Below are 27292 nucleotides of genomic sequence, written 5' to 3' on the forward strand. Positions count from 1 at the left end.
CTGGACAATATTCATGTGACGTTTCTGGAGTTCCCGCCAGTCAGACGCGACTTTGCTCACCGCCTCCTTAAGAGACTGTGAACCGAGAGGACACTCACAGCCTCACGCTCCTCTTTCCCGTTTCTTTGGCGCTTCCTCCCGGCCATGCCCGAGCCAGCCAAGTCCGCGCCCGCCCCGAAGAAGGGCTCCAAGAAGGCCGTGACCAAGGCGCAGAAGAAGGACGGCAAGAAGCGCAAGCGCAGCCGCAAGGAGAGCTACTCGGTGTACGTGTACAAGGTGCTCAAGCAGGTGCACCCGGACACGGGCATCTCGTCCAAGGCCATGGGCATCATGAACTCGTTCGTGAACGACATCTTCGAGCGCATCGCGGGCGAGGCGTCGCGCCTGGCGCATTACAACAAGCGCTCGACCATCACGTCGCGGGAGATCCAGACGGCCGTGCGCCTGCTGCTGCCCGGGGAGCTGGCCAAGCACGCCGTGTCCGAGGGCACCAAGGCCGTCACCAAGTACACCAGCGCGAAGCGAGCCCTCCTCGAACAGACTGATCAGGCTCGTTCACACCCAAAGGTTCTTTTCAGAGCCACGCAGGTTTTCAAGAGAGGACTGGCACTCAGTCTTGTATAAGAAGTAGGAAAGGAAGTTTTTAATCTGAACTCTTTGGGAAATGGTTCTTAATTTGGACAAAAAGCCCTATTTGGCATTGTGTGGTTAAGAATGCTATCAATACTTTAGGAAATTGTAAGAAACGGCAAACACTGAAGCTTAATTATTTTTAAGCTGATTTCACTTAACATTCATGCTCCAATTGCTTTTGAGAATCCTCCTTTGAGAAAGTTTGTTAACTAGAAAATTTCAGGTGTTCTTTAAGGTGAGAAAAATTACCAACTCTAGTGCGAATCGTTGGCTGAATGATAACTTCCTTTACAGCTTACGCCGCCATTTTCATCCCCCACCCCCTGCTTTGTGATGGTGACGTAAATGGAATTAAGGGAAACTCCCCAGTTCCCGTTTCCTTTCGCTTATTCTTTTGTAACATCTGTGGTGGTATACGCCTCGCTCTATGCCTATATTCGCACGAAATAACCTAGTGGTGTTGGGATAAAGTTGAAGAAAAAGGAAGTTAAAAAAATTAATCACCTCTTTTCACCAGTTAGGGATGAGCAATTTTAAATTCTCTACCGGTGCTTTCTGTACACGTGCCAGGACCTGGGCAAGGTCTGCACAATCCCTCACCCCATCCCCATTTCCTTCATGGTGAGGTAACACCGAGGAGTGGTTTAATCCTGCTTCCTGACCTTCACTCATGTTTTAATGTTTTACCTGCTTCCGGGATGGAGTTCCAGTTCACTGCTATTTTAACACTGTCAACGTGTTCTTGGGGAGAAAGTTTAGAATGTAGGTCAGCTCCACATTTCATCTCTTAATCCCTTTCCCCCTTCTCTAGTTAGGGAGAAATTCTAAATGAAAAGGTAACCTTTTGGACTTGAGAAGGAGAGGCAGGAAGGCATTTTCTTCCAGAGGGAAGCGCAGTCTCCTAGTGTACAGGCTGGCACTCCAGATCTGACTCCACTTGTTCAGGGATTCATGTAGAAATACAAGTTCCTAGCATTCGACAGACCATCAGGTAAGATTTTCAATCCCAATACCTTTACTGTATTTCTTGATATTGCTCAGTCTTTTTCCACGAAAGACAGACGGCCTCAGACTTGTGGGAACAAAAAGCGCACAATTTGGACTGGATTTATGAGCTCAGGGAGCAAAAGACAGTTTTGCAAAGGCTGTAACTGTTCCCTCTGGCCCGGAGGAGGTGGCTGGGAGCACACACGGAATGTTTATAGGACTTAATATTAGTCCATTTCTTTTTTACGTGAGTCAACACTGCTTCTAAGTTGGCACTGTTATGATGCAGCACAATGGTGTGATTATTACCTAAAATTTACCTTATGGCTGTTCTTCATTGGCCATACAATGTAATAAAGAAATGGTTGCTCTCAGTTGATCAGTTTTATGCCCCCAGTTTCTCACTCTTGCATCCAGTGGTTCTTAGCTTTAATCGTGCACCAGAATTGCTGATGGAATTTTGAAAAAAATATCACTACCTATCCCAACCCCAGAGATTCTGATTTAATTGATCACAGAAGCACCTGGGCATCAAGGATATTTGAAATCCCCCAGGTGGTGTGGTGGCTGGGAGGGTTGATCTGTGGGAAGCAGCCTCTAAAGCATGCAGCAACCCACCTCGTGCAAATTGCTCCCTTGCAGAGCCTTTCCTGCACATGTGGGGGAATCGATGGTAGGTCACTTCCAAGGTTAGATGAGAGACTTCCATAAGCCGACCCTTGGCATGGGTGATCCTTCAGACACTCACGCAGGGAGGAATTGAGGCCTCCAGCCAATAACGTTAGAAGGAAGCCTCTTCTTAGACCTTGGAAGCTCCAGTCCCAGTCAAGCCTTTAGATGATCGGAGTCCTTGACTGCAACCTCCTAAGAGACCTGGCACCAGAGCCATCCAGCCAAGCTGCTTGCACATTCCTGACCCTCCGAAACTCCGTGGGGTAATACACGTTTGCTGTCTTAAACTGCTAAATTCCGGAGCGACGTACTTCGTTGATAATATGCCAACTAAAATCTTTTCTTTCAAGCTCCAACCTTGTTGCACCTCTTTCAAGAAACTTTCCCAGATTGTCACATTCCAGATCCATATTTACTCCAAATTGCTACAAGTAGTTAACATTAAATTAATGTCATATTAGCTATATTTGACATTATATGTAATATGTATTTGGATAATATTTTAATATTTCATTATATGCAATAGCCATATAATTATGTAATAGACATAGATATATAATTTGTATAGAAATATAACAAAAGTATTATTCTGCCTGTTTTATGAGGTTGCATATATCTTATTCAGTATTGTTCAAACTTCAGTCATTTAGGTTCCACTTATACAATTGTTTTCTTTTTGCTGTATCTGGCTATAATCTAAATTGTCATTTACTTAGTTTTTTTCTTTAGAAAACAATATTTTAAAAGACAACTTTACATCACTACCCTAATGAAAATTTCTACCTCTGACCATGGACAGAAAGTAACTATGGAACAATATTTTTTAAAAAACATTATTCAGTTCCAGTTATATACTATTTACTGCCTCTTGCCTTGAGCTTGAGAACTGCTCTTTGTTATAAAGTTCAAAAGGGACAGGGTGGGTGTCAGTGGAGATTTCATGGCCTGCCGGTACCTGATTGACACTTTACCGGCTACTGAGACAGAAAGATTTAAGGGGTGTAGAAAAGAGAATGACATCTTCACTTTCTATTTCAACATTTTAAACACCAGAATTTACATACTATTTACCATAATTTCCTGGGATCTCCATGGTACTTGGTACAGATCCAGGAAACTGTTGGTTTAATTAATGTATTATTTCATTGAGCCACTGTGATGTGTCTGTCAGAAAATATAAATATATATAACTCAAGAAGCTCACATTGTGGAAACTATTTATAGTCATACTTGTTTCTCTGACTCTTTAATAATTATTTCTTTGAAAGAAAAGAACATCTATGTAATACATTGTTCATCGTAACTTTTCCACAGGTACCTCACCCAGGTCCCAAAACATGCTTGGAATCCGTGTACATCATCTCAAAATGTCCTAAAAAATACTGGGACCTTGCTGTTGTCGTTTCTATTTTGCAGATCGTTAAGAGAATCACAGGCTCACTGAAGTACCCAGCTAGCAAGCATGGAGCAGAACATGTCTACTCAGGTGGCATAGCTGGGAGAAAGCTGTCCTTGAGGATCGGATTTTCTCATCTATTTCTATGCTCCAGTTTCTTTCTGTTCTATAAATTGTTCTTCATGTAAAAAAATATTGACAGAAATTACTTGGGGCAAATCATGTGAATTCTTGGAGCTACCAGGTATAAATTCCAATGGAAAACAACAAGTGACAATCCCAGTTGGGACTGGCTGAAATCAGTTCCCAAGGCAGATGAAAAATGGCATAAATTAATTTAGATGACTGAGTTTATTTTCTTTTTCTCCCCTTTATTTTAGGAATTTTAACTTTCTAAATACTGCAATGAAAGGGACCTGACAGGTGAACCTCGTCTAGAGGGACCAAAATGCCTTCTGCACGTGCCTCTCATTCTGTAGATTTTGGGCACCCTCCTCCATATTCTTCTAGACGTGTTCCCTGCTGACAATTCGAGGTTATTCAAGCAGTCCCTGGTACAAAGTACCCATGTATACCCATTCTCCAGGCCCAGGATATGGGTTTAGGTAACTTACTCCCTCTGAATCCTGTTCCCTTTTCCTCCCCGGATATTATCTTCTGTTTCCCTCATTCTGAAAAGCAAAACAGTACCAGATTTGGGTGCTTATTATCTGCGTTAGTGCACTAATGGATAGTATCAAAGGCACATATGTTTTGAAAATTAGTGATTTAAAAATCCCAAATGTGATGGTAACTTCACTGTCCTCAAATATCTTGGGAGAGAGATGTGGAAAGAGAGAAGACACATTTTAAAAAGTGTAATTTCCCTTCTAACAGAATTGAGGGAGGGTCAGACGCCACAGTTCCGTAAATACATGAAGTTATAGAATATCTGCATATGCACACAAACACGTACATGTCGCCTGCACAGAGCTGTCAAAGGCTTTGTGAGAAGCTGAGTAAAAGGGGAGTTTACAAGACATGGAGAAGACTGAATGCTGACTAACTGTAGCTGAAATCTTAAGTTTCTAAATCTCTTCCTGGCCTCTGTCAGTCTTTTATACCCTACTCTCTAAAAGGAAGAGATACCACCTGGAGAAATACCCTTAGGTTTGGAGTTGTCATCAGGTTTCCTTATGACAACGTAGACGAAGCTTGAAAGTTCTTATGTACAACTCGCATTTATCTCTGAGCCTTTCTCCCCTCCCTTACCCTGCCTGTATCACAGAGGTATCCACTGCCACATATTTTAAAACATTTATTCATGAAGCTACCTCTTAAAAATTTTTGAATCATACACATGTGCTTCTATATGTGCTTACATAATAGAAATTTGGCTTTATTTTCTAGCTTTATAAAAAGGTACCACATGTCAACCTTCTGAGATTTGTTTCTAAAATTCAACAGAGTGTGTGTATTTCAATCATTTTCTCTGCTATATGCTCTCCCACTGTGTGAATGCACCTCAATAAATGTATTTCTTCCTTTGGCCATGAACGTGTGCTTTCTTCTAGTTTTTGCTATTAAAAACAGCACTGCTCTGTTGCATGTCTCCAGTTACAAGCATGCAGGATATTTTCACGTAAACATCTGGGAGTAAAACTGTTGAGCCACTGGAGGACCGTAATTGAATAAAGGGCATCATCAAGAACTTTCGGCAAAAACAATTTGATGTGGAAGCCTTTCCATGCTGATCCTGAGCAAAGACCAAAATAGTTTTAAGTTTCTATGCGATTTCTAAGGACTTAATATGGACAGATGGATTTTGACTCACGATTGGGAATACATAATGGCTCATCTGCTCTTCTTGAGTTTATTTTTCTCTTTGTGCCATTGAATGACAGCTGCCACCGCCACAGGGACAGGAACAGTCCCAGGGCAGGGATACAGTCAGCAGCAGCTATCAAATCCTGCCCAGTGCCTCCCCCCACCCCCACCGCCCCACCGCCCTTTTGCTCTATTTCCTAATTTTTAAAATTTCTTCCAATTAGTAGAGAAACAGTGCATGCTAGAGAAATAGAGAAAAACACATGGAGCAGATTAGACAGGAAAATAGGGAATAAACCTAATTCCTCCCATAAAGAAGTTTCACTCAGAAATGAGAAAGTGGGTAAAATGTCGGTCCCTCCCACAAAGCCTCACTGCCCAGAATTCTCTAGTCAGGACAGAATCGCACAGGGAATCCGTGTTTTATTTCAAACTATACGTGCAGTGTCTGTGTTGGATTATCACCCAATTATGCGGAACTTGTTTTCTCACTTTCATTTGCTTTTCTTTTGTATTTTCTAATTTAGTAGTTGGGAAATCAACACTCAGCAGAAGGGGAGAAGAACCAGTATTGCCCTACCTTATCCCAACCCCACCCCTAAAAACGGATGACTAAGACTATTTTTAGTGTGTGTCAAGCTCTAATTTTATTAGGTATACATCAAATCAGGGATAGAGCACTCGAAAACAGTATGAAGACACCAGAAGCCAGGTTGCCATTTTTTGAAGGTGACTAGATTGTTTTGAGACGAAGGGTACTTTTCTTTATTGCACTTGTTTGCTAGTGAACTTCGTCCTTATTGGCATAGATCCATGAAAAATACATGGAAGGTTGCCGCAGCATACACTACATTGTAAGGGGATATTGGTAACAAAATCAAATAAAGAAACTGGGCAACTTCTCTTTGCAGCAGATACACAGTTCCCCAATATATAAAGTAACAGTTCTCTTCAGAAGACTTAAGTGGCTCTTAAAAGAGCCTTTGGTGTTAACAGAAAAACCGGTACGTCCCAGTCTACTTGGAGCTGGTATACTTGGTGACGGCCTTGGTGCCCTCGGACACGGCGTGCTTGGCCAGCTCCCCGGGCAGCAGCAGGCGCACGGCCGTCTGGATCTCCCGCGACGTGATGGTCGAGCGCTTGTTGTAATGCGCCAGGCGCGACGCCTCGCCCGCGATGCGCTCGAAGATGTCGTTCACGAACGAGTTCATGATGCCCATGGCTTTGGACGAGATGCCCGTGTCCGGGTGCACCTGCTTGAGCACCTTGTACACGTACACCGAGTAGCTCTCCTTGCGGCTGCGCTTGCGCTTCTTGCCGTCCTTCTTCTGCGCCTTGGTCACGGCCTTCTTGGAGCCCTTCTTCGGCGCGGGCGCGGACTTGGCTGGCTCAGGCATGGTAGATAAAAACTCAAGAAGAGAAAAATTAAAGAAATTGAAAAGTGCGTGACCTGTCCAATTTTATATAGAATCTCGCATGCAAATAAGGTGATAAATGTAAGTGCAGTGTCTGATTGGTGGTTATTCAGAATAACGTAAATTTTTAGCTGTCCAATCAGAACGGAAGAATCCCAAGTTTGCATTTTCACTGGTTAAGATTAAGCAGACATCTTAATCAGGGACACATCTGCTTCTTCGTACCGAAAAAAGGTTTTTAATTAAAAAGTGACTTATTTTTATAGATAGTTGTAAATTAGAATCCTGCAGTCGAAATGTCCGCAGGCGGCCAACACGGCGGCAGGGTGCGCGCCAAGGCCAAGACGCGCTCCTTGCAGGGCGCGCTGCACTTCTACATAGGCGGTGTGTACCGCCTGATCCAAAAGGGCGACTACGCCGACAGGGTTGTGGCTGGCACGCCTAGGTACCTGACGGCCGCGATCCTGGAGCTGGCAGAAAACGCTGCGCACGGAAGAAGGCTCATATTATCCCGCGCCACCTGAAGTTCGCCATCCACAAGGAGTAGCTCAACAGGCTGCTGGGCAAGGTGACAATTGTGCCTCACAGCATCCTACCCTACATCCAACCCGTGCTGCTGCCCCAGGAAGAACGAAAGTAAACGCGCCAACTTATAAACTTAGGAAGAGCTAGGAATTCATGCTTTTAAATAGGGGAGAAACTTGGGTGTCGTGTTTATGAGGAAATTACTTGGTGTTGGTATCTGCCACTTCTATTTCTCTCTGCAAGCGCGTAGGTCTAAAGCCCAAATCCTACACCCAAACTGGACGGTTAGATAACAAGGTTAAGTGCTCGAGTGCTCAGCTGTTTCCAGAGACCTCTGGGGTGGCTCTGAAAAGAGCCTTTGGGTTTCTATGCCTTTGAAAAGGCCCACCTCCTACTTCTTTTTCGGAGTCGCCTTCTTAGCCTTTGCTGCCTTGGGCTTAGCTGCCTTGGGTTTAGCGGCTTTGGGCTTGGCCGCCTTAGGCTTCACAGCCTTGGGCTTGGCCGGACTCTTTGCTGCCTTCTTGGGCTTTGAGGCGGCCTTGGCTTTCTTAGGGCTCTTAGCCACCTTCTTGACACTGCCAGCCGCAGACTTCTTCGCTTTCTTAGGAGTCTTCTTGACGGGTTTCTTGGCCCCTGCGGTCTTTTTGGGTTTCTTGGGGGTCGACCCTGTAGGCTTCCGGGGTTTGGCCGCGCCCGACTTCTTAGCCTTGGGCTTGGCCTCACCAGAGGCCGCCTTCTTGTTGAGCTTGAAGGAGCCCGAGGCACCGGTGCCCTTGGTCTGCACTAAAGTGCCCTTGCTCACCAAACTCTTGAGGCCAAGCTTGATTCGGCTGTTGTTCTTGTCCACGTCGTAGCCCGCGGCAGCCAACGCCTTCTTGAGCGCCGCCAGAGAAAGGCCATTGCGCTCTTTGGAGGCTGCCACGGCTTTGGTGATGAGTTCAGACACCGGCGGCCCAGATGCTTTGCGTTTCGCTGCGCCCCCTCCCGCCGCCTTCTTAGCCGCTTTCTTCTTGGCTGGGGACTTCTCCACCGGCGCTGGGGCGGCGGTCTCCGCGGGAGCAGTTTCCGACATGACGATTGGAGGAGCTGCTAGACGAGAAAGAGAGACTCAAAATCCAAACAGCGAGTTTGTAGTGTCGCCCGCCTCGGGTCCGGGCTTATATAAGCCAGGGCTGCGCTGTGATTGGTGGGGCGTCCTATCCACCGCCCTCGGGCGGCCGCCTTTAGCGGTTGGACTTCCAACTTGTGTTTCTAATTGTGTTTCTTAATCCCCAAAATCTGATTAAATGCTGAAAACAGAGGTACGGAATGGGACGATTTAAAACACCAAAGTAGGAAAGCAGTCTCCCGGACACTTACTTGTTTGTGCTTTTATGAATCACGTATAACCGATGAAGGATATTTTAAAAAATCTCTTCGGTCTTCCATAGAAGTCCACCTGGTTTAGGGCATCATTCTATTTAGTTCCATGGGACAAAAATTTCTACTAAGTATCAAGTGAACTTTTCTTTTTTAAAAGAAAGCTTTGTTCCTAAGTTTGGCCTTTGATTTTTACAAGAGGAAAGACACTAGGGTAATTGGTGTAGGCATAAACTTTGTATCTAACCACAGCAAGGAACAAAGGCTCAGGGCCGCTGTGGCCTACAGCCCCACATTAACCCCCTAGACCTTACTTTGAAGACTGGTCCTACTTCCTAGGAGTTTCCATGCACCTATGTCTCTAGAGACAGGTATTTTGCAGTTTAGAAAAGTTTAGCTGCAGCAGGGGGAATAGAAATTACTTAGGTGCCAGGATCGAAAGACCTATATTCAAATTAAATCTTAAATTTGGTGTAGTTGATTGAGGTGCATTCTCTCCTTAGTTCCTACCGAGATCTATTAAAACAAAGATAAAAAATGTTTAGACCAGTAAATGTTTTAGAAAACACTCCAACCTGCCAAAAAAAATTCTTAAAGGCTTCCAGTAGCTATCAAAAGCATGATTGGGACTTTCCTATTTCCAAGGAGCTTCTCCCATCCATCATGTCCATCAGCTTCTCATGTCCATCAACATTACCAAATTGTGCCGTTAGGAACACCCTTGCCTGTAAGCAGACAGGAGACATCAATGTGAGTATCATTTTAAGCAACGATTGGCCTGTATTTTGTAAAAAACAAAAACCAAAAACCAAAAAACAATTGGCTATTGACTATGAAAAAAGCGCATTTCCTGAACTCAGAATTCAGGAAAACTTGACATACCATGGAACTGATGCAACAACCATAAGTTTGAAAAGGAAGGTGGAGAAGTTCGCTATTTGCTTAGGAGGAATGTAGGGTGGGGAATGGACAATAATTTATGCCCAAACTGGATGATAAGGGACATCAAATGAGAACTGTGACCTCCGATGCAATCCACAGCACTTCATGTTCTCTGTGAAATACTTTGTAATGAAATACCCAACATACTTCTCTCCAGGGCATCCTGGAGTTGAAGCTATAGCCACGGATGGCCATATCTGGACAGAGGCCTGTTTTTGTAAAATCCTCAAACTGAAAGTGGTGTTTGGATTTTTGTGTTCGAAAAAAATGTGAAAAAGACCACATGTGGCCAGCAAAACCTGAAATAATTACTATGTAGCCCTTTTACTGTGTTCTGAACTCATCCACAGAGACATACATTGTGGTATATTGCTACAAACCAGCCTCTTTCAGAACAATGTGAATTACGATATAATGAAAAGATCTTAAGAAGATGTTCTAACCAAGCACTTTCCACTATTTAAATCCCAAAACTTTTAGAAAATCTAGGTGGTTAGAAGGTGGATTCCTCCATGCTTTAGGGGCAGGAGACAGACAGGTGTAATAAGAGCTAATGCACACTGAGCGTTCACTAAATGCCGGGAGCTAATCTAAGGATGCTCTACAGCTTTTAACTCATTTGCTGCCTTTTATACCTACACAAGCTGAGGCCGGGAGAGAGGATGGGTAACTTGTCAAAGGTCACACAGCTAATCATTGGTGGCTCTGAGGTTTGAACACAGACCAGCTGGGACTGTTATGATGGGAAAACCCCAGAGGGTGAGCAGAGAGGTCTCTGAAGCTGGAAACAGCCAGTTGTCCCTACTCCTGACAGCTACAAACAGAGCTCCAAACTAATCTGTAGGAAAAAGCTCCCGGCCCCATCGGCAGAGTTTTTGGTGAATCAATTCAGAGACCGTTCAAAAAGCTAAAGGCGCCAATAGTTGGGATATACCGACAAAGCCTCTCTGAGTGGGCAAGCACAAAAACAGGAAGAAGTGGCCCGGATGTCTGACCTGTCTGGAAATTCTATGGAGAAAAATACCCTGTATATAACTCCACTCCCTCCTGGAGTTAGGATGTGCCCCCCAAAACGTGAGCAGCAATGAGGTATTGATAGTTATATATGAAGAAAACGTGAGGAGACTAAAAAACTGAAAATATTGGACAAAATAAACAGCTGAGTTTGGTTTAAAAAGCAAATTATGACTGGAAACCAAAAAGAGCTTTAAAAGTGACATCTCAGATTTAATCTCTAGTTGAAAAAAAAAATCATGAAACTCCAACACAGACTGACAAACACATATTTGAAACACTTAGGCAAAGTTCTTACAACTGAGGGGGATATTGGGAACACATTTTACAGAGGACAGCCTGCAGATGCTGAAGGTCGTCTCCCCTTTTCCCAGTCGCATGCACAAAGCCCACAGCATTTGTCACCACTACATTGAAACAAATTGAAACAAGGTTTTGAACACTCAGAACACTGACAGAAAAGCAAATAAGCACACCTCTCAAATGAAGGCACCAAAACACTTTGTAAAAACTAGAGTGCATTCCAACTGCGTAACCCACAATAATGAACTAAACCTCTCAAAATCATGGTTTGTCCTTCACTTCTTAGCCGAGTATGTTAAAGTTATACACTGATCCAATAATTGTTAAAAGTGGTTATTCAGAAAACAGTCTTCACGGGTGAAGAGAATGAGAAGTCTAGCCGCGGATCACTGTCGAAGCCAAGTTTACAGACACAGCCGGCTGCCGGTAGCCAGCACATTCTGAACCTCGCAATCTAGAATTCAAAAGCAGCTTTCCACAAAGCGACCATATTTACTACAAGCCAACAGCTCTTTATCGATAAGAATTGACGGGCTCTGAAAAGAGCCTTTTAGGGGTGGAGCAGTTGTGGGACACTCAAAAACTTAGGCCCGCTCCCCGCGGATGCGGCGCGCAAGCTGGATGTCCTTGGGCATGATGGTGACACGCTTGGCGTGGATGGCGCACAGGTTGGTGTCCTCGAACAGGCCCACCAGGTAGGCCTCGCACGCCTCCTGCAGCGCCATGACGGCCGAGCTCTGGAAGCGCAGGTCGGTCTTGAAGTCCTGCGCGATCTCGCGCACCAGGCGCTGGAAGGGCAGCTTGCGGATCAGCAGCTCGGTGGACTTCTGGTAGCGGCGGATCTCGCGCAGGGCCACCGTGCCGGGCCGGTAGCGGTGCGGCTTCTTGACGCCGCCCGTGGCCGGCGCGCTCTTGCGGGCCGCCTTGGTGGCCAGCTGTTTGCGCGGGGCCTTCCCGCCCGTGGACTTGCGCGCCGTCTGCTTGGTCCGTGCCATACCTACACAGAAGCAGCAGTCTTAATGGCAAAGAGCAGAAGGACCGGCCAACGCAATATTTATAGCGACTCCCGCGCTCTGATTCGACGGGACCTGCTCCTCCCACTTCCTCCCCGCCGGTTTAGTCCTCGGTTTACTTTTCAGCAAAGGAAACGTTTTCCCTCCTGTTAGGTCTCTGCGAGAGTGTACTAAGAAAATAGCTTACTGGTTTTTAAAAATCCTCTAGAATGCATTTAAAGTTCTTAAGGAAATGTCTTGAAACTTGGAAAATTCCTTGCAGTGTTTTAAATAAGAGGTATCATAATGGTTTTCTCGATAATAGTTTGATGAACGTAAAAGGGAAAAAGAATAAGCTAAAAGGAGGCATTGAAGTAGTTTCAACTTTTAGCCACGGTGTGCCGCGCCAGCCTTCTCAAACTTGAGCGTGCTTAAGAATCGCTCATTTTAAAACAAAGGCCGGCCAACTTTTTCTCTAAAAAGTCATGATATTTACTCAGCCTTTGATACTAGCGTGAACTTAGAGGACACAATAAGCTTTCAATAAAGGTATCAAAACAGGAGGTGTAGATTTGAGTCGGACTTTCCCACATTAGTGGGTGATAGACATGCTGGGCATGGAGGAGGCAGGGTGGTACCAAAATGCACCTGAACTGGGGAAGTTACACAATTTAAGTTCCTAACTGAATTCCCAAAGTTTGAAATGCCCACAGCTCTTAAGTAGATTTTCAGGGTGGCTGGAAGGACCTTTACATAATGAAATGGCCGCAGAGGGAGTCTGAGCGCGCAAACAGCGACCCTGGCGGTGAGTTAGGAGGAGAAGGCGGAGAGGCTGTGACCTCGGGAGAAAGTTCCCCCTTCACAAAAGCAAAGTGAGGCCTCGGGGCTCAGAGGAAGCTAGGTACCCGAATTAGAACACTGACTCCTTTGTCTTACAAACTGGGTAGCCTCGGGTTTAGGTGGAGTCCCAGCCTGGGAATGGAAATCAGCGAACCCCGCTGGTTCTTTTTAAACCCAAACTCACCTCATTTAGCCGAGCGCGGTGAGGGGGGTAGTGGCGACACTCCGCTACGGAGCCAGGACAGTTTTGGAAAGCAGCTAGAGGGCAATCCTAAGCGTGCCGATGTTGTGACGTCACCCGGAGCAAACACGTTAGAAATTACCACCCATCACTTTGCTAGCAGTGACCTGCTCTAGTTACTGTGGGTTTCTGGGGACGGCGACTCATTTCTATTTATTACAACCTCTACGCTGCTGCGCTCTCACAGTAACAACGAGCTCGGAAGCAGAGATGCTTCCAAGGATCAGCGCTACTAAACTGCCCACTCACCAACCACCCCAGTGGTGGATATCCTTCGACAAGAGTACAAGAGAGGTTAAGGTATCTGCTGGAGGGCGAGATGGCCGCCTTATCTCCGTACCCTCCACTGCCAGAGCAAGAAACGCCGGCTGCCTTTATCTCAGCACATACCCCTACAAAGGCCAGAGAACACACAGCTCTTTCCCAGAGAAAAGTGGGCGGCCCTGAAAAGGGCCTTTGGGGGGAAAAAAGATGATGGTGACGGGTGTGTCTCAGCCGCCAAAGCCATAGAGAGTGCGGCCCTGACGCTTGAGCGCATAGACCACGTCCATGGCCGTGACCGTCTTGCGCTTGGCGTGCTCCGTGTAGGTGACGGCGTCCCGGATCACGTTCTCCAGGAAGACCTTGAGCACCCCGCGGGTCTCCTCGTAGATGAGCCCGGAGATGCGCTTGACGCCGCCGCGACGGGCCAGGCGCCGGATGGCGGGCTTGGTGATGCCCTGGATGTTGTCGCGCAGCACCTTCCGGTGACGCTTAGCGCCTCCCTTGCCAAGACCCTTCCCGCCCTTGCCTCTACCAGACATGTTTGCGAGTAGGACAACCTTTTCAGACTTGCGCGCAGTGGTTTATATAGTTCTTTAGCGGACCTGTTTGGGAACGTATCTGGCCAGCTTCCTCCCGCCCCGCGCTTTTTCCGAAAATGAAAAGGGTGGTGCTTTATTAAACTGCTTGGTTTAGAAAAAACTACAGCTAACATCGTATTCAACAATGAAAAACTGAAAACTTTTTCTTTACTTTCAGGAAGAAGACAAGGATGTCCACTCTCACCATTTTTATTCGATGTAGTGTAAGTAGTCTTAGCTACCACAGTCAGACAAGAAGTTAAAGGTATCCCAACTGGAAAGTAAGAAGTAAAACTCATAGTCTGCACATGACAAGATACTATATACAGAGACCCCTAATGATTACACCTAAAAGCTATTAGAATTAACGAATAAATTTAGTAACGTAGCAGAATACAGAATTAATATTCAGAAATCAGTTGCATTTGCATACACCAATTACACTATCAAAAAGAAATTAAAACCACAATAAGATGTCACCTGGCACCTGTTAGAATGGCAATCATCAATAAATCAACAAACAGCAAATGTTGGTGAGGATGTGAAGAAAAGGGAACCCTCGTGCACTGATGGCGGGATTGTAAACTGGTGCAGCCACTGTGGGAAAAGTTATGGAGGTGCCTCAAAAAATTTAAAGTATAACTATCATATGACACAGCAATCCCACTTCTGAGTATTTGTGTGAAGAAATCTGAAACACTAATTCAAAACATATATGTATCCTTTTATGTTCATTGAGGCATTATTTACAATAGCCAAGACATGAAGCAACATAAGTGTCCATCAAAAGACAACTGGATTACTATGTGGTACATTATATAATGGACAATTACTCAACCATTAAAAAAAAAATGCAGTCTTGCCATCTGTGACAACATGGATGGACCCAGATGGTATTATGCTCAGTGAAATAAGTCAGAAAAAGCCAAATACGATTTCATTTATATGTGGAATTAAAATAAATAAATAAATAAAACAGAAACAACTCCTAGATACAGAGGAAAATTGATAGTTGCCAGAGGGGAGGGGATTTGGGCGATTGGAGACAAAAGGATTAAGAAATACAATTGTGCCCTGGCTGGTGTGGCTCAGTGGACTGAGCACTGGCCTGTGAATTGAAAGGCTGCCAGTTCCATCCGCAGTCAGTTCCCATGCCTGGGCTGTGGGTCCAGGTCTGCAGTTGGGGGAATGTGACAGGCAAACAATCAATGTATCTCTCACTCATTGATGTTTCTCTCCCTCCCTTCCCCTCTCTCTAAAAGTAAATAAATAAAACCTTTTAAAAAGCAAAGAAATGTGAATTGCCAGTTATAAAAATACCGGGATGTAAATATAGCTGAGGGATTATGGTCCATAACATTGCAATAACTATTCGTTGTGTCAGATGGGTAACTAGACTTATCAGGGTGATCAGTTCATAAGGCGTGTAAATGTATAATCACTATGTTGTACACCTGAAACTCATATAATATTGTTTGTCAACTGTAATTGAAAAATAAAACAAATGCAAAAGCCTAATTAAAAACTCCTCAGTCCAGCTGCTCCTTCTACAGTGTTTGTGCTTCCCCAGCCCTGGAAGGCCATTCTGTTGTCTGGGCCAGGCCTTGCTCTCTTTTTCTGTCATCTTTTAGCATCCACAGCACTACTGACTGTTATTGCTGGACTTGAGGGGCCTATCCCAACAGCTGTGGTTGTGTCTTCTGGGTTCTTTGTGACGGCTCGTATGCAAGGTGCTTTCTGTTTAAACTTAACTGAACCGGCCTGTAAAGTCTGATTACATCAGACCGCATGTCATGTCCCTGATTATGGAGCGCTTCAAGGTGGGGATCCTCACTTCTCAGCTCTGCTTGTCTACCCTTTTCCTTCCCTGCTCTGCATTCTTTCGCCTTCTTTTCCCTTTCTTCCCTGACTTGAGGGGAGAGAGGGACAACTTTTATATATTTTTTCATCTTGCTTAGAAACACTTCAGGTTTCTAAAGTTGTTTGAGGAAGGTCAGCTTTTATACACTGTTTCCTTAGAGAGTAGAAGAGCAGGTAAATATGTGTCTCACAACTCAGGCATCTACTGGGGTGTCTAGAAGGGTGTCCTCCCAGGATAAGGGGGGGGGGCTACAATTGTTGTTTCTGGAAACACTGAGAAAATTTACCAATGCTTCATTATCTGGTGACGTAACAATGCTTTGCTCTGGGTATGATACTGACATTCACATCTATGTTTCTCACAGGTGTCATTCTCTCTGTTGAAGTAGAGACTTTGTTAATTCTCTACCTCCACCTTCATGGAGGACAAATAGACTGGCTCTGCACATTTCTTACCTTAAGAAAATCTTTGAGAATCTCAGTTTATTTAAATTAAGTACTATTGCCCTGACTGATGTGGCTTGCTTGGGTATCATCTCACAAAAGGAAAGGTCTCTTGTTTGATTTCCAATCAGGGTGCATACCTGGACTGTGGCTCTCTCCCGAGCTGGGGGAATGCGGGAAGCAAAGATGGATGCCTTTCTCACATCAGTGTTTCTCTCCCTCTCTTTCTCCCTCTCTCCCCCTCTCTCTAAAAATAAATAAATACAATCTTTTAAAAATAAATTAAGTACTATTTGAGATGTTTTCTTTTTGTCTTTCTCAGCAAATAATAATGCTAATTGACATGAGTTGCCCAATAAATTCTTGTTGAGTAACTGGGGTTGTTTATTTCTCCCCCTCTCACAACAGGAGACATAGTCTTTCCGAGAGAAATTTGGCAGTGTTTTAAATTTCATAGAATTCTCTTCTTTAACCGGATAAGTAAATGAGCTATAGTTTCCTTTGCAGTGTTCTGAAAGTTGCTTACTGATCCACACTTGTCTACTTGAAAATTTTTTAACGTTCTTAGTTTCAAGTGTTAAGAGTCAATATTTTCAATAGTGTTATATTTTTAATTTGTTATTCCTCATATATTTTTTTTTGACACCTGATTTTATTTTGTGTGTTTGGGTTGAGGCTTTGGAATTGGCTGGTAGGTGTGTTGTATGTCTTTTGTACTTATCTCTTGTTCTTCATTCAAGATTATTTTACTTACCAGTAATTAATACCTCTTCTAACTCTCATTTTTTTCTGTCCCCAAAACACAACCACACTCACACATAAGCCCTTTGGAGAAGTTTCTGCTGCATGAATTTACACCCTCAGCTCTCTCCTCTCAACCCTGTGTCCAGGTCAGAAACTGAACTGTGAGGCGTAGAAGCACGGAACATACCTTCTTCTTGCTCCCACCTGGGGGCAATCACCACCTCGGCTCTGATCCTTAAACTTCCCTGAGCTTCTAGTGTCTCCATGTGCTATAAATATCAATAAAAGAAATGTGGAGACACAGAATCCAGTGCCTTCCCTGGACTCCTCCCCTCATCTTACCACCCCTTTTCTGAGGTTTCCTCTGTCATGTTCTTGTCTGCTCATGGCCTCAAAACTGATTTCCAGAGGTACCCCTTACTTCCTCCAGAAACTTTCTCAAGACCCAAAAGTATTGAATTTACAAAGTTTTTCATGCCTGACACTCCCTCCTTGTTTTACCTAAAACTCTACCATGTTTCTGCAGTTTAGTATATATGACCACTACTGGTCTTTATGATCCCTTGTAAGCCTCCCTTAATTTATCTGATTTCCACGCCTGAAACATATCAAATACCTGCCAGAAACTTTGATTTTCTTGCAGTCACCTCCCCTTACTAGTATCTTCAGGGTTGGATTTTGACAGCACAAGAATCAGGATGGAAAGGAGATTCCCTGATGTAGGTAGGGGTCTTCTGTTGTCTCAGCCTCCTGGCTTTAGAACAGGGACAGCGGTTAAGAATACAGTTCCTAAACTTCTGTTCTTTGAAATCAGATTGGTTGCTATAGGCAATATTTGTGTTCCAGCAAGTCCTACGTTGAAACCTAATCCCTAAAGTGACGGTGTTTGGAGGTGGGGCCATTGCGAGGTGCTTAGGTCATCAACTCATAGCCGTTTGCCTGGGATTAGAGCCCCATAACAGGATCTGGCCATCCATCATCTCTTCCACACTACGAGGACATAGTGAGAGACGACCATCTGTGAACCAGGAAGCGGGCTCTCACCAGACACTGAATCTGACAGGGCGCTGCTCTTGGACTTCCCACCTGGCAGAACTGTGAGAAAAACTTTCTGCTGTTTAAGCTGCCCTGTCTGTGGAATTCTGGTATAGAAGCCCGACTGGGCTCAGCGACTGGTGTTCTGTTCGGCAAGCCATATGTAAAAAGTACTCGGATTTGGTGCCTTTGGTTTTGGTGTTTATTCCAGCTTATTTGGAAGTCAAGACAGAAAATGGTTGGAGATGCTGGCTCAGATGTCCAGGTGTGCCCTGAATAACAGCAGCAAGATTGACTGGGCTTTGGGTTCAGCTCTTGCTTTTGCCATTTATTTGTTTCTTGACCTCAGAAGGGAATATTTTATGAATTTACTCCCTTAAATTATCTCTATTGTTTTGCTATCACAAATAACATTTTGATGAATATTCTTCATTTATCCTCTTGTGGTTCTGTAGGAGAATTTCCTTGTGGCACAGGCCTTAGTAAAGCACAGTTTTACTAGGTAAGTTAGAAAGTTCTTTGGAAGGAGAGGGGTATAGGGTACTAAATGGTAATGGGAAAAATACAATGAAGATTAAATTTTAAAAAATGTACTTCAAAACATTCGTGTAAAACTGCCATCAGTAACCACCACGTAAAAGTTCCTCCACCTCTCATGCAACACTTGGTAAACCCAACTTTCTGACTTTGATAATCTGCTGGGTGTTGTCTAGTATTTCACTGTTGTTTTAATTTACCGTTTCTGATTAAAGGTGAAATTTGAAAACTCTTCATGTAATTGCTAGCCATTCAGTTGTCTCCATTTAAATACGAAGACTTTTTTCCTTCAAGGTCGGAATAAACTACTACACTTGAAGCATAGTTTCTAACACAGCACCGACATTTCCTATAAGTCCTCTGCCAGGCCACTTAGGTAAGTGAAAAACAGAAACCCTAACTCTCCTGTTTTCCTACGACCATTGGGGCTTAATCTCGCCACCGCCTCCCCTCCCCAGGTGTGTTAATTAAAAGGAACCTGCATCGGCTTTATCACCCAAAGGCCTTTGGAAAAAACAAACTCTTCTAGAGCTAGATAGAATAGCAACACCTTGTTCTAGACCCTGGGAGCTATTGTTAGGTTCACATACATGTGAAAATACCTTGAAAACTGTAAAGCTCTATACAAATGTCAGTATTATATCTATTCCCCATGTGACAAAAGTGGTGACAAAAAACATCTGGGATGAAACGTGCAATACAGGAGGTAGGTAGCACTCACTGACTACCTGCGACTGAGCGGGAGGCATTTTCTGTGTAAAAGGTGGCACATTAGCAACATTCATTTCACTACAATTTATTGACCTCCTGCCATGTATTAGGCATTTTTATTTTAAATTCTAAGGATACAACAGCAAATAGAACAAATAGTATTTGACCTTGAACGCTCTCTTGGAGCTAGTATTTCATACATGTGAGTGTCATGTAAGGCATAATTAGTCATAGGAAAGGCCCCAGTGGTGTGGTCTCCCTGTGGCTTCAACCTCAGGGAAGTCACCAGGACGTCATATGTTGGTTTCCAGGTCTCAGCAACCAGATCTCCCTGGCATGGTGCCTAGGACTGCTGCTCACACAGGTCTGCACTACCACGATCCCGGAACCTAGGGAAAAAAAAAAAAAAGCAGAGGGCTCACTTGCTAATTTTCTATCAAGCAGCCTTTAAATGGATGTGAAAGAAAAATTTCAGAACTTTATCCTGTAGGATCACCAGGTACTACTGCTGAAACTATCAGTATGAGCACTAACCCAGTTTCTTTTGGCGAATTCAAATGAGTCAGCTCTTCATGGGACAATTAACGTGCAAGGTGCCCTTCCCCGTGTGGGAAAGACACCAGAAAGCAGTTAAGCAGAACTCTGCCAGATTGTAAATATCCAAGGTGGGGAAGGGAGGTGCTGGTTACCTATAAGCTCAACCCCATCTATGCATGAGGACCCGTTTTCTACTCTTCACACCTGGGTAACCTAAGGATCCAAGAGGTCAGTTCAACTGTGTAGAGGCGTTATTCTTTCAACCTGCTACTTAACATCTGGAGTTTTCTATTATTAACACTACCCACGAGATCTTGCCGATACTTCATTCTACTTTGCGCGAGGCAAACAATACTCTTAGTATTGGCAGGAGCCATGGCCCAGCTTCCCGGTTTTGAGTTCTGCGATATCAACGCCCGAGTAGTGCAACAGCCAATCAGAGAGAATGAAGTGGCTCTGAAAAGAGCCTTTGGATTCAAGACTGGTAGTCCCGTTAAGTTTACGCCCTCTCTCCGCGAATGCGGCGCGCCAGCTGGATGTCCTTGGGCATGATGGTGACACGCTTGGCGTGGATGGCGCACAGGTTGGTGTCCTCGAACAGGCCCACCAGGTAGGCCTCGCACGCCTCCTGCAGCGCCATGACGGCCGAGCTCTGGAAGCGCAGGTCGGTCTTGAAGTCCTGCGCGATCTCGCGCACCAGGCGCTGGAAGGGCAGCTTGCGGATCAGCAGCTCGGTGGACTTCTGGTAGCGGCGGATCTCGCGCAGGGCCACCGTGCCGGGCCGGTAGCGGTGCGGCTTCTTGACGCCGCCCGTGGCCGGCGCGCTCTTGCGGGCCGCCTTGGTGGCCAGCTGTTTGCGCGGGGCCTTCCCGCCCGTGGACTTGCGGGCAGTCTGCTTCGTACGAGCCATACCGAAGGGAACTAAAAACAGTCCTGCCGCAATAGCTCGACCGGTATATATAAGGCAAGTCCAGTCCTCATTGGACCAGGCATCTGCCCATCAAGTCACGCAGTGAAGGTATTGGACGTGGCACACACTTTCCGATCTCATGAGCCTCCGGGACGTTTAGACCGGAAACGAACTTCCTCCCACACACCCGTTCTGCAGCGACTGTTTTCTACTCTTCTGTGTACCATCTTTGCCCCTTTTCCTTAAAACGTTCTTTGGCCTTTCTCTGCAGAATTTAATGTAAATATTACAATGATATACCTTGTTTGCTGAATAAAAATTTTCATTTTGGCACTTGAAACTGGTTTTCCTTTGATCTTTTTGAAAAGGCGCGCGCTACATGTGATTGGCTAAGGGATTTTTTTAGCTTCATGCAAGTTTAAGGCTACTTTCACGTGGAAATGTTGATTTCTCTATTTAAACTTGAGACTTTTACAATGTTTTACACGCTTTTCCTCTATTTAACTCAACACTTGATATTTACTTTTTCACTAGCTAGAATTCTAATAGAAAGCTTTCCTCCACATTTTACAATTTTAAATGAGATTTGTGTAAAATGGGGTTAAGGAAAATATCCTCAAATGTATAAGTGGCACAAAAAATTGTGTGCCCTTTTAAAGTTACGCTACGCAGTGTTGAGTTCTGCCTAAAGGACATGACTCTGGGGGCATGAAGTATTATTCTATTTGCAACCGACTAGGGCCCCTCAGAGTTGTAGATGGGCAAGTTGCAGAGGATGTGTCCCATTATGACGCAAAATTCTTGAAGGAGAGACCCTTGAATGGCTTGCCTTTATTGCTGTCGGTCAGTAAGAAAATTTGCATTTAAATAAGGGCCTGCAACATTGTTTACATGTGATGCAAAGGATCTCTAATTTGCTGATGCCAGGTTTTGCCTTACCGGAGTAACTTTCACCTTTCCAGGAGTGTTCACACAGTGCCACCTACTGGTCGGTTGATAAATTATGGTGAATGTTTTCAAGTAGCTTCTATACAATGCGGAAAAGGCAAGCCCTTTTAGAAAAACATGGGTGGCTCTGAAAAGAGCCTTTGGTTTACTAAAGACACACATGTTCTGGTCTTCCAGTTCACTTGCCCTTGGCCTTGTGGTGGCTCTCGGTCTTCTTGGGAAGCAGCACGGCCTGGATGTTGGGCAGGACGCCACCCTGCGCGATGGTCACCTTGCCCAGCAGCTTGTTGAGTTCCTCGTCGTTGCGGATGGCCAGCTGCAGGTGGCGCGGGATGATGCGCGTCTTCTTGTTGTCCCGCGCCGCGTTGCCCGCCAGCTCCAGGATCTCGGCCGTCAGGTACTCCAGCACGGCCGCCAGGTACACGGGCGCGCCGGCGCCCACCCGCTCGGCGTAGTTGCCCTTGCGGAGCAGGCGGTGCACGCGGCCCACGGGGAACTGGAGTCCGGCCCGCGACGAGCGCGTCTTGGCCTTGGCGCGCGCCTTGCCGCCCTGCTTCCCGCGTCCAGACATGTTGGATTGGAAAACAATCTCGGGTTAGAATGAATTAAGAGACCCAGAGATTCCTTGTTTATAGTCGTTCCCGGGCTCGAAAGTGAACCTCTGTCATTGGCGAAAAGTTACAGCCTTTTCACCTAAACCAATAGGATCCTCGTTCTGAAATACCCTTACTTTGACTGGACAATATTCATGTGACGTTTCTGGAGTTCCCGCCAGTCAGACTCGACTTTGCTCACCGCCTCATTAAGAGGCTGTGAGCGGAGAGGACACTCGCAGCCTCACGCTCCTTTTTCCCCGTTTCTTTGTCGCTTCCTCCCGGCCATGCCCGAGCCGGCCAAATCCGTGCCCTCCCCTAAGAAGGGCTCCAAGAAGGCCGTGACCAAGGCTCAGAAGAAGGACGGCAAGAAGCGCAAGCGCAGCCGCAAGGAGAGCTACTCGGTGTACGTGTACAAGGTGCTCAAGCAGGTGCACCCGGACACGGGCATCTCGTCCAAGGCCATGGGCATCATGAACTCGTTCGTCAACGACATCTTCGAGCGCATCGCGGGCGAGGCGTCGCGCCTGGCGCATTACAACAAGCGCTCGACCATCACGTCCCGGGAGATCCAGACGGCCGTGCGCCTGCTGCTGCCCGGGGAGCTGGCCAAGCACGCCGTATCCGAGGGCACCAAGGCCGTCACCAAGTATACCAGCGCCAAGTAGACTCTCAAGGAAGCAGCTCCACTTCTATCCACAAAGGCTCTTTTCAGAGCCACTCACCTGCCAAGAAGGAACTGGTGTGCTTTGCCCTTTAGTTGTGTGTTTTGGGTGGTGGCTGGTGTGTCTTGGGGACAGCATCTTATAAAGTAACAAGATAAATTTAGTGTTTGCCTGACATCTGTTTAAACGACCGAAAGTTGGTATTTTTGGAAGTATTTCTGGTGTCGAAACTTAGCATCTAACTTTTTTCCCCACCTTGGCTGGGTAGCAACAATACGTCAAAGTCTGGAGGAGGTCCACATTCCGCTGCTAAAAGATATTAGAGGATTTAGTGAGAGCGGCAAGTGACTGACAAATTCTGGGCTTGGGCAAGGGGTACACGGAGGAGCAGGTGTAACTGTTAAAGTCTGAGCTTTGGAAAGATGGATGGCACACAGGCCACATGCTCTACCAGCTTCCTTCCCCTATGGTCTCTCCTATCTTGGTGTATAGGACAAGGGCCAAGGGAGCTGGCACCTTTGGTTACTCTTCCTTTTCCTGTCTGTGTAAACAATAAGCTCACTGAAACTAAAACGGGGTTGTCTCTACCAGCTACATCAGTCAGACCGTGGCTGTGGCAGCACCTGCCTCCTGTGTGCTTGACAGTAATTCTGTTTACTACTCAGGTTTCCTTTGAGTGTATATTCTGAGGACTCTGTGTGGTGGAATTAAACAGCTTTACTGAGTAGACTGCTTTTGGGAAAGAATCTTAACCATCCTTGTGCCCTAGACCATCTTTGGCTATTTGTGAATTGTATCCATGGACTCAGTGCTATATCCCTAGTGTCAGAAACAGTGCTGTCTCACAGACTGCTGGGGAAAAAAATTGTGTTGAATAAATAAATGGTAGTTGTTATTACATTATGTATTTGATATATTAGTATCTACAAACAGACATCTATACATAGAAATTCCACTCACACATGAGAAACTCCTGAGGGGGAAGACAGGCTTGTATTCATCTTTTTTTTTTTTTTTTTAAGTACCCATTCTCAGGCATCCATTCATGTCGGACAGATGGAAATCACAGGCGGCTGAACTCAGAGAAGCACTGGTTCCGTCACACTCCTTTCCCATTCATCTAAGATTCTTTGAAAATATTTTTATCTCAATGTATGCTACTTGTTTTAAAACATGAAGCAATAATAATGTTACTGTGTGAAGGCAAATGTGTCAATCCTCTGGGGATGGGAGGAATTCAATAGATCCAAACTGAACTTTGATTCTCCTGTTCCTTCTTGGTGTTGGTGGTTTATATATTTGTGGCCTACACCCTTGCAGGTGAAGGAAACTGGAGAAAAACACACACGATGAGTAACCTAGAGTGAGCCCTTAGTACTCCCCACCCTGTAATCCCAAACAACTCCCTAGCCCACTCTTCTGTTTTGAACAGCGTAGGGTCCATATTCAAACCTCTCTGAATATCATCTGGCTTAAGAAAGTGCTTTGTTCATATTGTCAGACAAAATTAAGGATATCATCACCATCACGTCCTTCTCTGGGTTGGGTATGCCTATACTTGGTAAAACGGTTAAAAGTTTCCAGATTCAACTCTTGGGTGGAAGGACCAAGTGATTTGAAAACAAGCTCTGATTTTTATAGTGTAGAAAGTTGAAAGTGAAATTTAAAATATCAAACATATACTAAGAGAAAAGTGCAAATAATAATTATGCTATTTTTGTATGAAAAAAATAATTGACACAAATACTACACATATGTGCAAAGATAAAAGAGAAATTAAGGACAGAGCTTACTTCTGGGAGGTGATGGTGAGAAGTGGGCTGATGGGGGATGAGGATGGAAGGAAAACTTCAATGTATCTTTTTTATCTTTTAGTTCCTGCTTTTGAAAACACATGACTGTATGATGTATGTGAAAAAGGCTTAAAATTTAAAAATGTTTAACATGTGTACCCCTTTTATTTTGGAACAAGTGTGTAGAGTGTACAAAAGAAAGATCTGTGTCATTCCTACTGTTGAAGTTTCGGAAATTTTTTCTTTTAGTTTTTAATCTTGTTTTGTTAGACTGAACTGGGGGTTGTGTCATATGACAGGTGAGTGGTACATGAGCAGTACAATGTTTTGAGAAGAAGCAATAACATAATTCAGGTTCTTTCTCTAAGGAAGTCTCACAGGAAAACAAAATAAGTAAAAGTGGGGACCTCTGTCACTATTTTGCTTTGGGAATGAAAACAAAATAAGTAGAAGTGGGGACCTCTGTCACTATTTTGCTTTGGGAATGAGGTGGAGTCTGAGGCCTGAGCCCATGAACCCTGAACCCTTACAAGAGGGTATTCTCCCATCAGTCCAGGACCCAGCAAGGAAGTTTGGAGAAAGTGGAAGACTTGCACCCTTACAAGAGGGTATTCTCCCATCAGTCCAGGACCCAGCAAGGAAGTTTGGAGAAAGTGGAAGACTTGCTTAACTTGGAGGCTCTTGCTGGAGGTTCTTAAACAGTAAGACCACCGTTTGCCCTTTATGGCCAGTACGGGGTTCGAACCCTCGGCCTTGGCGTTATCAGCACTACACTCCAGCCAACTGAGCTAACCGGCCTACTTTACACCAGTGTGGTCGAGTTGTAATCTATGGTCACACAGTAGTGTTCTTTCCATCCATCTGGGGAGAAGAGTTAATTGCTCCCCCCTTCTGCCTGTTCTCTTCTGGCGAAGGAAGACGGGTGGCGGAGTAGGGGAAGGAGGAAAAGCTCTAGGACCCCCAAACCCATGGCCAGGAGCGTCCAGAGTCAGGGCAGTTGTCTGAACCAAGAAAAACCCGGGATCGCAGAGGATATGCCCCTCCCAGCCGGGGCTGACCACCTGCTGACAGGCGAGCAGGGGCCAGCAGGGCACTCATTCGTGAGTCACCTCTGCTCCCTTCGCTGGGTTCCTCTCCCCTCCTCCCAGCACTACCGTTTCTCAGTTAGAGGTAGTGATATTTGCAGAAGTTAATTGACCTGTGCACATTTTAAAAGCTCTCTCGTATATCTACATATATGAGAGAGCTTTTGGAAAAGTACTACTAGAATGTAAAGTACTTGATACGTTGTTGACCTAAGAACGTCCAAACCGGTAAAGAGTTTTTATAAGATTTTATTTGAGCCAAACTAATCACAATTGTTGGGAAGCAAGATCTCAAATGCTTCCAGAGAATGACAGTTTTGCAGCATCTTTCATACATTTGCAATAAAGGAGGTGATGTGAAGAAGATTACATACAGGTGGGAGAAAGCAAGGATGGGATTGGATAACAGGAGACTTAACAGGAACGTGTGCTCTCTGGAAAGTGCTTAGGCCTCCCACTGGTCTGGAAAAGATTACTTCTGACCTTTCAAAGGCATGTTCACCTAGATGCATAATAGACAGGGCATGCTTAAGGCAAAGATAAGCGTTTACTAAAGAATTATAGGCCTGGTGCTCAGTACCCACCTTTAAATTAAATTAAATTAAATTAAATTAAATATAAATTAAAGCAGGGCCTATCTTCTACTTGCTTTTTGTGATCCTAATCCAATACAAGATATTTTCTTTAGATGAATAGGAACCAGTTTGAATTTACCTTGGGCTAGTGTTCTAATATTCAGTCCTCACGCTTTGCTAGGGGAAGGAGAACTTTATAGAGGACAACAAACTAGAAGGTTGAACAACATCGTTCCCAATACAGATACCAAGATGCTGTGGAGTTTTGAGTAAAGCTGTGCCGTAAGGTGTTCTAAGTTCAAAAAGATTTCTCTGACTACTTTTCATAGAATGCTTTGGAAAGCTGAAAAGTGAGGAAGAACGGAAACCTATTAAAAGGTTTTTGCAATATTTCCTGTTAGAGATGAAAGGTGTCTTGGACCAGATAGTAGATGTTAGGTAGTGAGTTTTTCAGATATAGCTATATTTTGAAGGTCGAGCAATAAAGAATTCCCTCACCTTTGTGGAATGAAAGAATAATTTAAGTCAAAGATGTTGCCAAGATTTTCTTTGTCTATCTAAAAAGTTGAAATTACCATTAAATAAAATATGTAAGCTTGGATTTAAAGGCTTTGTTGGGGACACTAAGGAATGAGCTGTCCCATCCCTTCTTTATGTGCTCTGACAAATGATCTACACACCCTTCTGAGGGGCTGTGTCGGCCGAGTGTTGAAGGTGTTCGACTTGAAACCCAATGGGGTCTCCCCGTGCATGTTCAAATGCTGCTCACAGCGCTCAGGATTTTTTTTTCCCATGTAGATTCTACGATATGAAACTTCTGAAAAACTTAAGTCCGCCCAACACGCAGAGAAATGAGTGCGGAAGACTGCGGCAGTTCCAATTTATAAC

The 27292-nt window shown here is 44.8% G+C and overlaps 8 protein-coding genes, 1 non-coding gene and 1 pseudogene across 9 annotated transcripts; 3 read left to right on the top strand and 7 right to left on the bottom strand.

Moving 5' to 3' along the window:
* Positions 1–66: 66 nt before the first annotated feature.
* Positions 67–5206, top strand: LOC128779718 (histone H2B type 1-K). The gene is made up of 2 exons (XM_053915696.1): positions 67–1624; positions 3709–5206. The coding sequence occupies exon 1, from the start codon at positions 145–147 to the stop codon at positions 622–624; it is 480 nt and encodes a 159-aa protein (XP_053771671.1). The 5' UTR covers positions 67–144; the 3' UTR covers positions 625–1624; positions 3709–5206.
* A 921-nt stretch (positions 5207–6127) lies between these two features.
* LOC112313648 (histone H2B type 1-C/E/F/G/I) lies at positions 6128–6969 on the bottom strand. Its single transcript, XM_024570249.4, has one exon. It carries the CDS (start codon positions 6889–6891, stop codon positions 6511–6513), a length of 381 nt encoding a protein of 126 aa, XP_024426017.1. The 5' UTR covers positions 6892–6969; the 3' UTR covers positions 6128–6510.
* Positions 6970–7152: 183 nt separating this feature from the next.
* Positions 7153–8531, bottom strand: H1-5 (H1.5 linker histone, cluster member). The gene has a single exon (XM_045203767.2). The coding sequence runs from the start codon at positions 8504–8506 to the stop codon at positions 7826–7828; it is 681 nt and encodes a 226-aa protein (XP_045059702.2). The 5' UTR covers positions 8507–8531; the 3' UTR covers positions 7153–7825.
* LOC112313929 (histone H2A.J-like) lies at positions 7206–7549 on the top strand (annotated as a pseudogene).
* Positions 8532–10954: 2423 nt separating the features above from the next.
* Positions 10955–13140, bottom strand: LOC112313932 (histone H3.1). Its single transcript, XM_071219910.1, has 2 exons — positions 13069–13140; positions 10955–12049 (listed from the first exon to the last, which is right to left on the bottom strand). The coding sequence occupies exon 2, from the start codon at positions 12045–12047 to the stop codon at positions 11637–11639; it is 411 nt and encodes a 136-aa protein (XP_071076011.1). The 5' UTR covers positions 12048–12049; positions 13069–13140; the 3' UTR covers positions 10955–11636.
* Positions 13141–13594: 454 nt separating this feature from the next.
* On the bottom strand, positions 13595–13928 carry LOC112313616 (histone H4). The gene has a single exon (XM_024570218.4). It carries the CDS (start codon positions 13926–13928, stop codon positions 13617–13619), a length of 312 nt encoding a protein of 103 aa, XP_024425986.2. The 3' UTR covers positions 13595–13616.
* Positions 13929–19860: 5932 nt separating this feature from the next.
* On the bottom strand, positions 19861–20760 carry LOC139440403 (histone H3.1). The gene has a single exon (XM_071219909.1). The coding sequence runs from the start codon at positions 20743–20745 to the stop codon at positions 20335–20337; it is 411 nt and encodes a 136-aa protein (XP_071076010.1). The 5' UTR covers positions 20746–20760; the 3' UTR covers positions 19861–20334.
* A 1105-nt stretch (positions 20761–21865) lies between these two features.
* On the bottom strand, positions 21866–22272 carry LOC112313675 (histone H2A type 1). Its single transcript, XM_024570273.4, has one exon. The coding sequence runs from the start codon at positions 22262–22264 to the stop codon at positions 21872–21874; it is 393 nt and encodes a 130-aa protein (XP_024426041.1). The 5' UTR covers positions 22265–22272; the 3' UTR covers positions 21866–21871.
* Positions 22273–22517: 245 nt separating this feature from the next.
* On the top strand, positions 22518–23849 carry LOC112313655 (histone H2B type 1-K). Its single transcript, XM_024570256.4, has one exon. It carries the CDS (start codon positions 22574–22576, stop codon positions 22952–22954), a length of 381 nt encoding a protein of 126 aa, XP_024426024.2. The 5' UTR covers positions 22518–22573; the 3' UTR covers positions 22955–23849.
* A 1619-nt stretch (positions 23850–25468) lies between these two features.
* Positions 25469–25542, bottom strand: TRNAI-GAU (transfer RNA isoleucine (anticodon GAU)). The gene has a single exon. It is a non-coding gene; the product is annotated as a tRNA-Ile (tRNA).
* Between the last annotated feature and the right edge of the window lie 1750 nt (positions 25543–27292).

The sequence above is a fragment of the Desmodus rotundus genome, chromosome 12 (genome assembly GCF_022682495.2).
Source record: "Desmodus rotundus isolate HL8 chromosome 12, HLdesRot8A.1, whole genome shotgun sequence".
Lineage (NCBI taxonomy): Eukaryota > Metazoa > Chordata > Mammalia > Chiroptera > Phyllostomidae > Desmodus > Desmodus rotundus.

Coding starts and splice junctions, on each gene's coding strand:
- LOC112313932 (XM_071219910.1), bottom strand. CDS start 12,047: ATGGCACGGACCAAGCAGACGGCGCGCAAGTCCACGGGCGGGAAGGCC.
- H1-5 (XM_045203767.2), bottom strand. CDS start 8,506: ATGTCGGAAACTGCTCCCGCGGAGACCGCCGCCCCAGCGCCGGTGGAG.
- LOC112313655 (XM_024570256.4), top strand. CDS start 22,574: ATGCCCGAGCCGGCCAAATCCGTGCCCTCCCCTAAGAAGGGCTCCAAG.
- LOC112313648 (XM_024570249.4), bottom strand. CDS start 6,891: ATGCCTGAGCCAGCCAAGTCCGCGCCCGCGCCGAAGAAGGGCTCCAAG.
- LOC112313616 (XM_024570218.4), bottom strand. CDS start 13,928: ATGTCTGGTAGAGGCAAGGGCGGGAAGGGTCTTGGCAAGGGAGGCGCT.
- LOC128779718 (XM_053915696.1), top strand. CDS start 145: ATGCCCGAGCCAGCCAAGTCCGCGCCCGCCCCGAAGAAGGGCTCCAAG.
- LOC112313675 (XM_024570273.4), bottom strand. CDS start 22,264: ATGTCTGGACGCGGGAAGCAGGGCGGCAAGGCGCGCGCCAAGGCCAAG.
- LOC139440403 (XM_071219909.1), bottom strand. CDS start 20,745: ATGGCTCGTACGAAGCAGACTGCCCGCAAGTCCACGGGCGGGAAGGCC.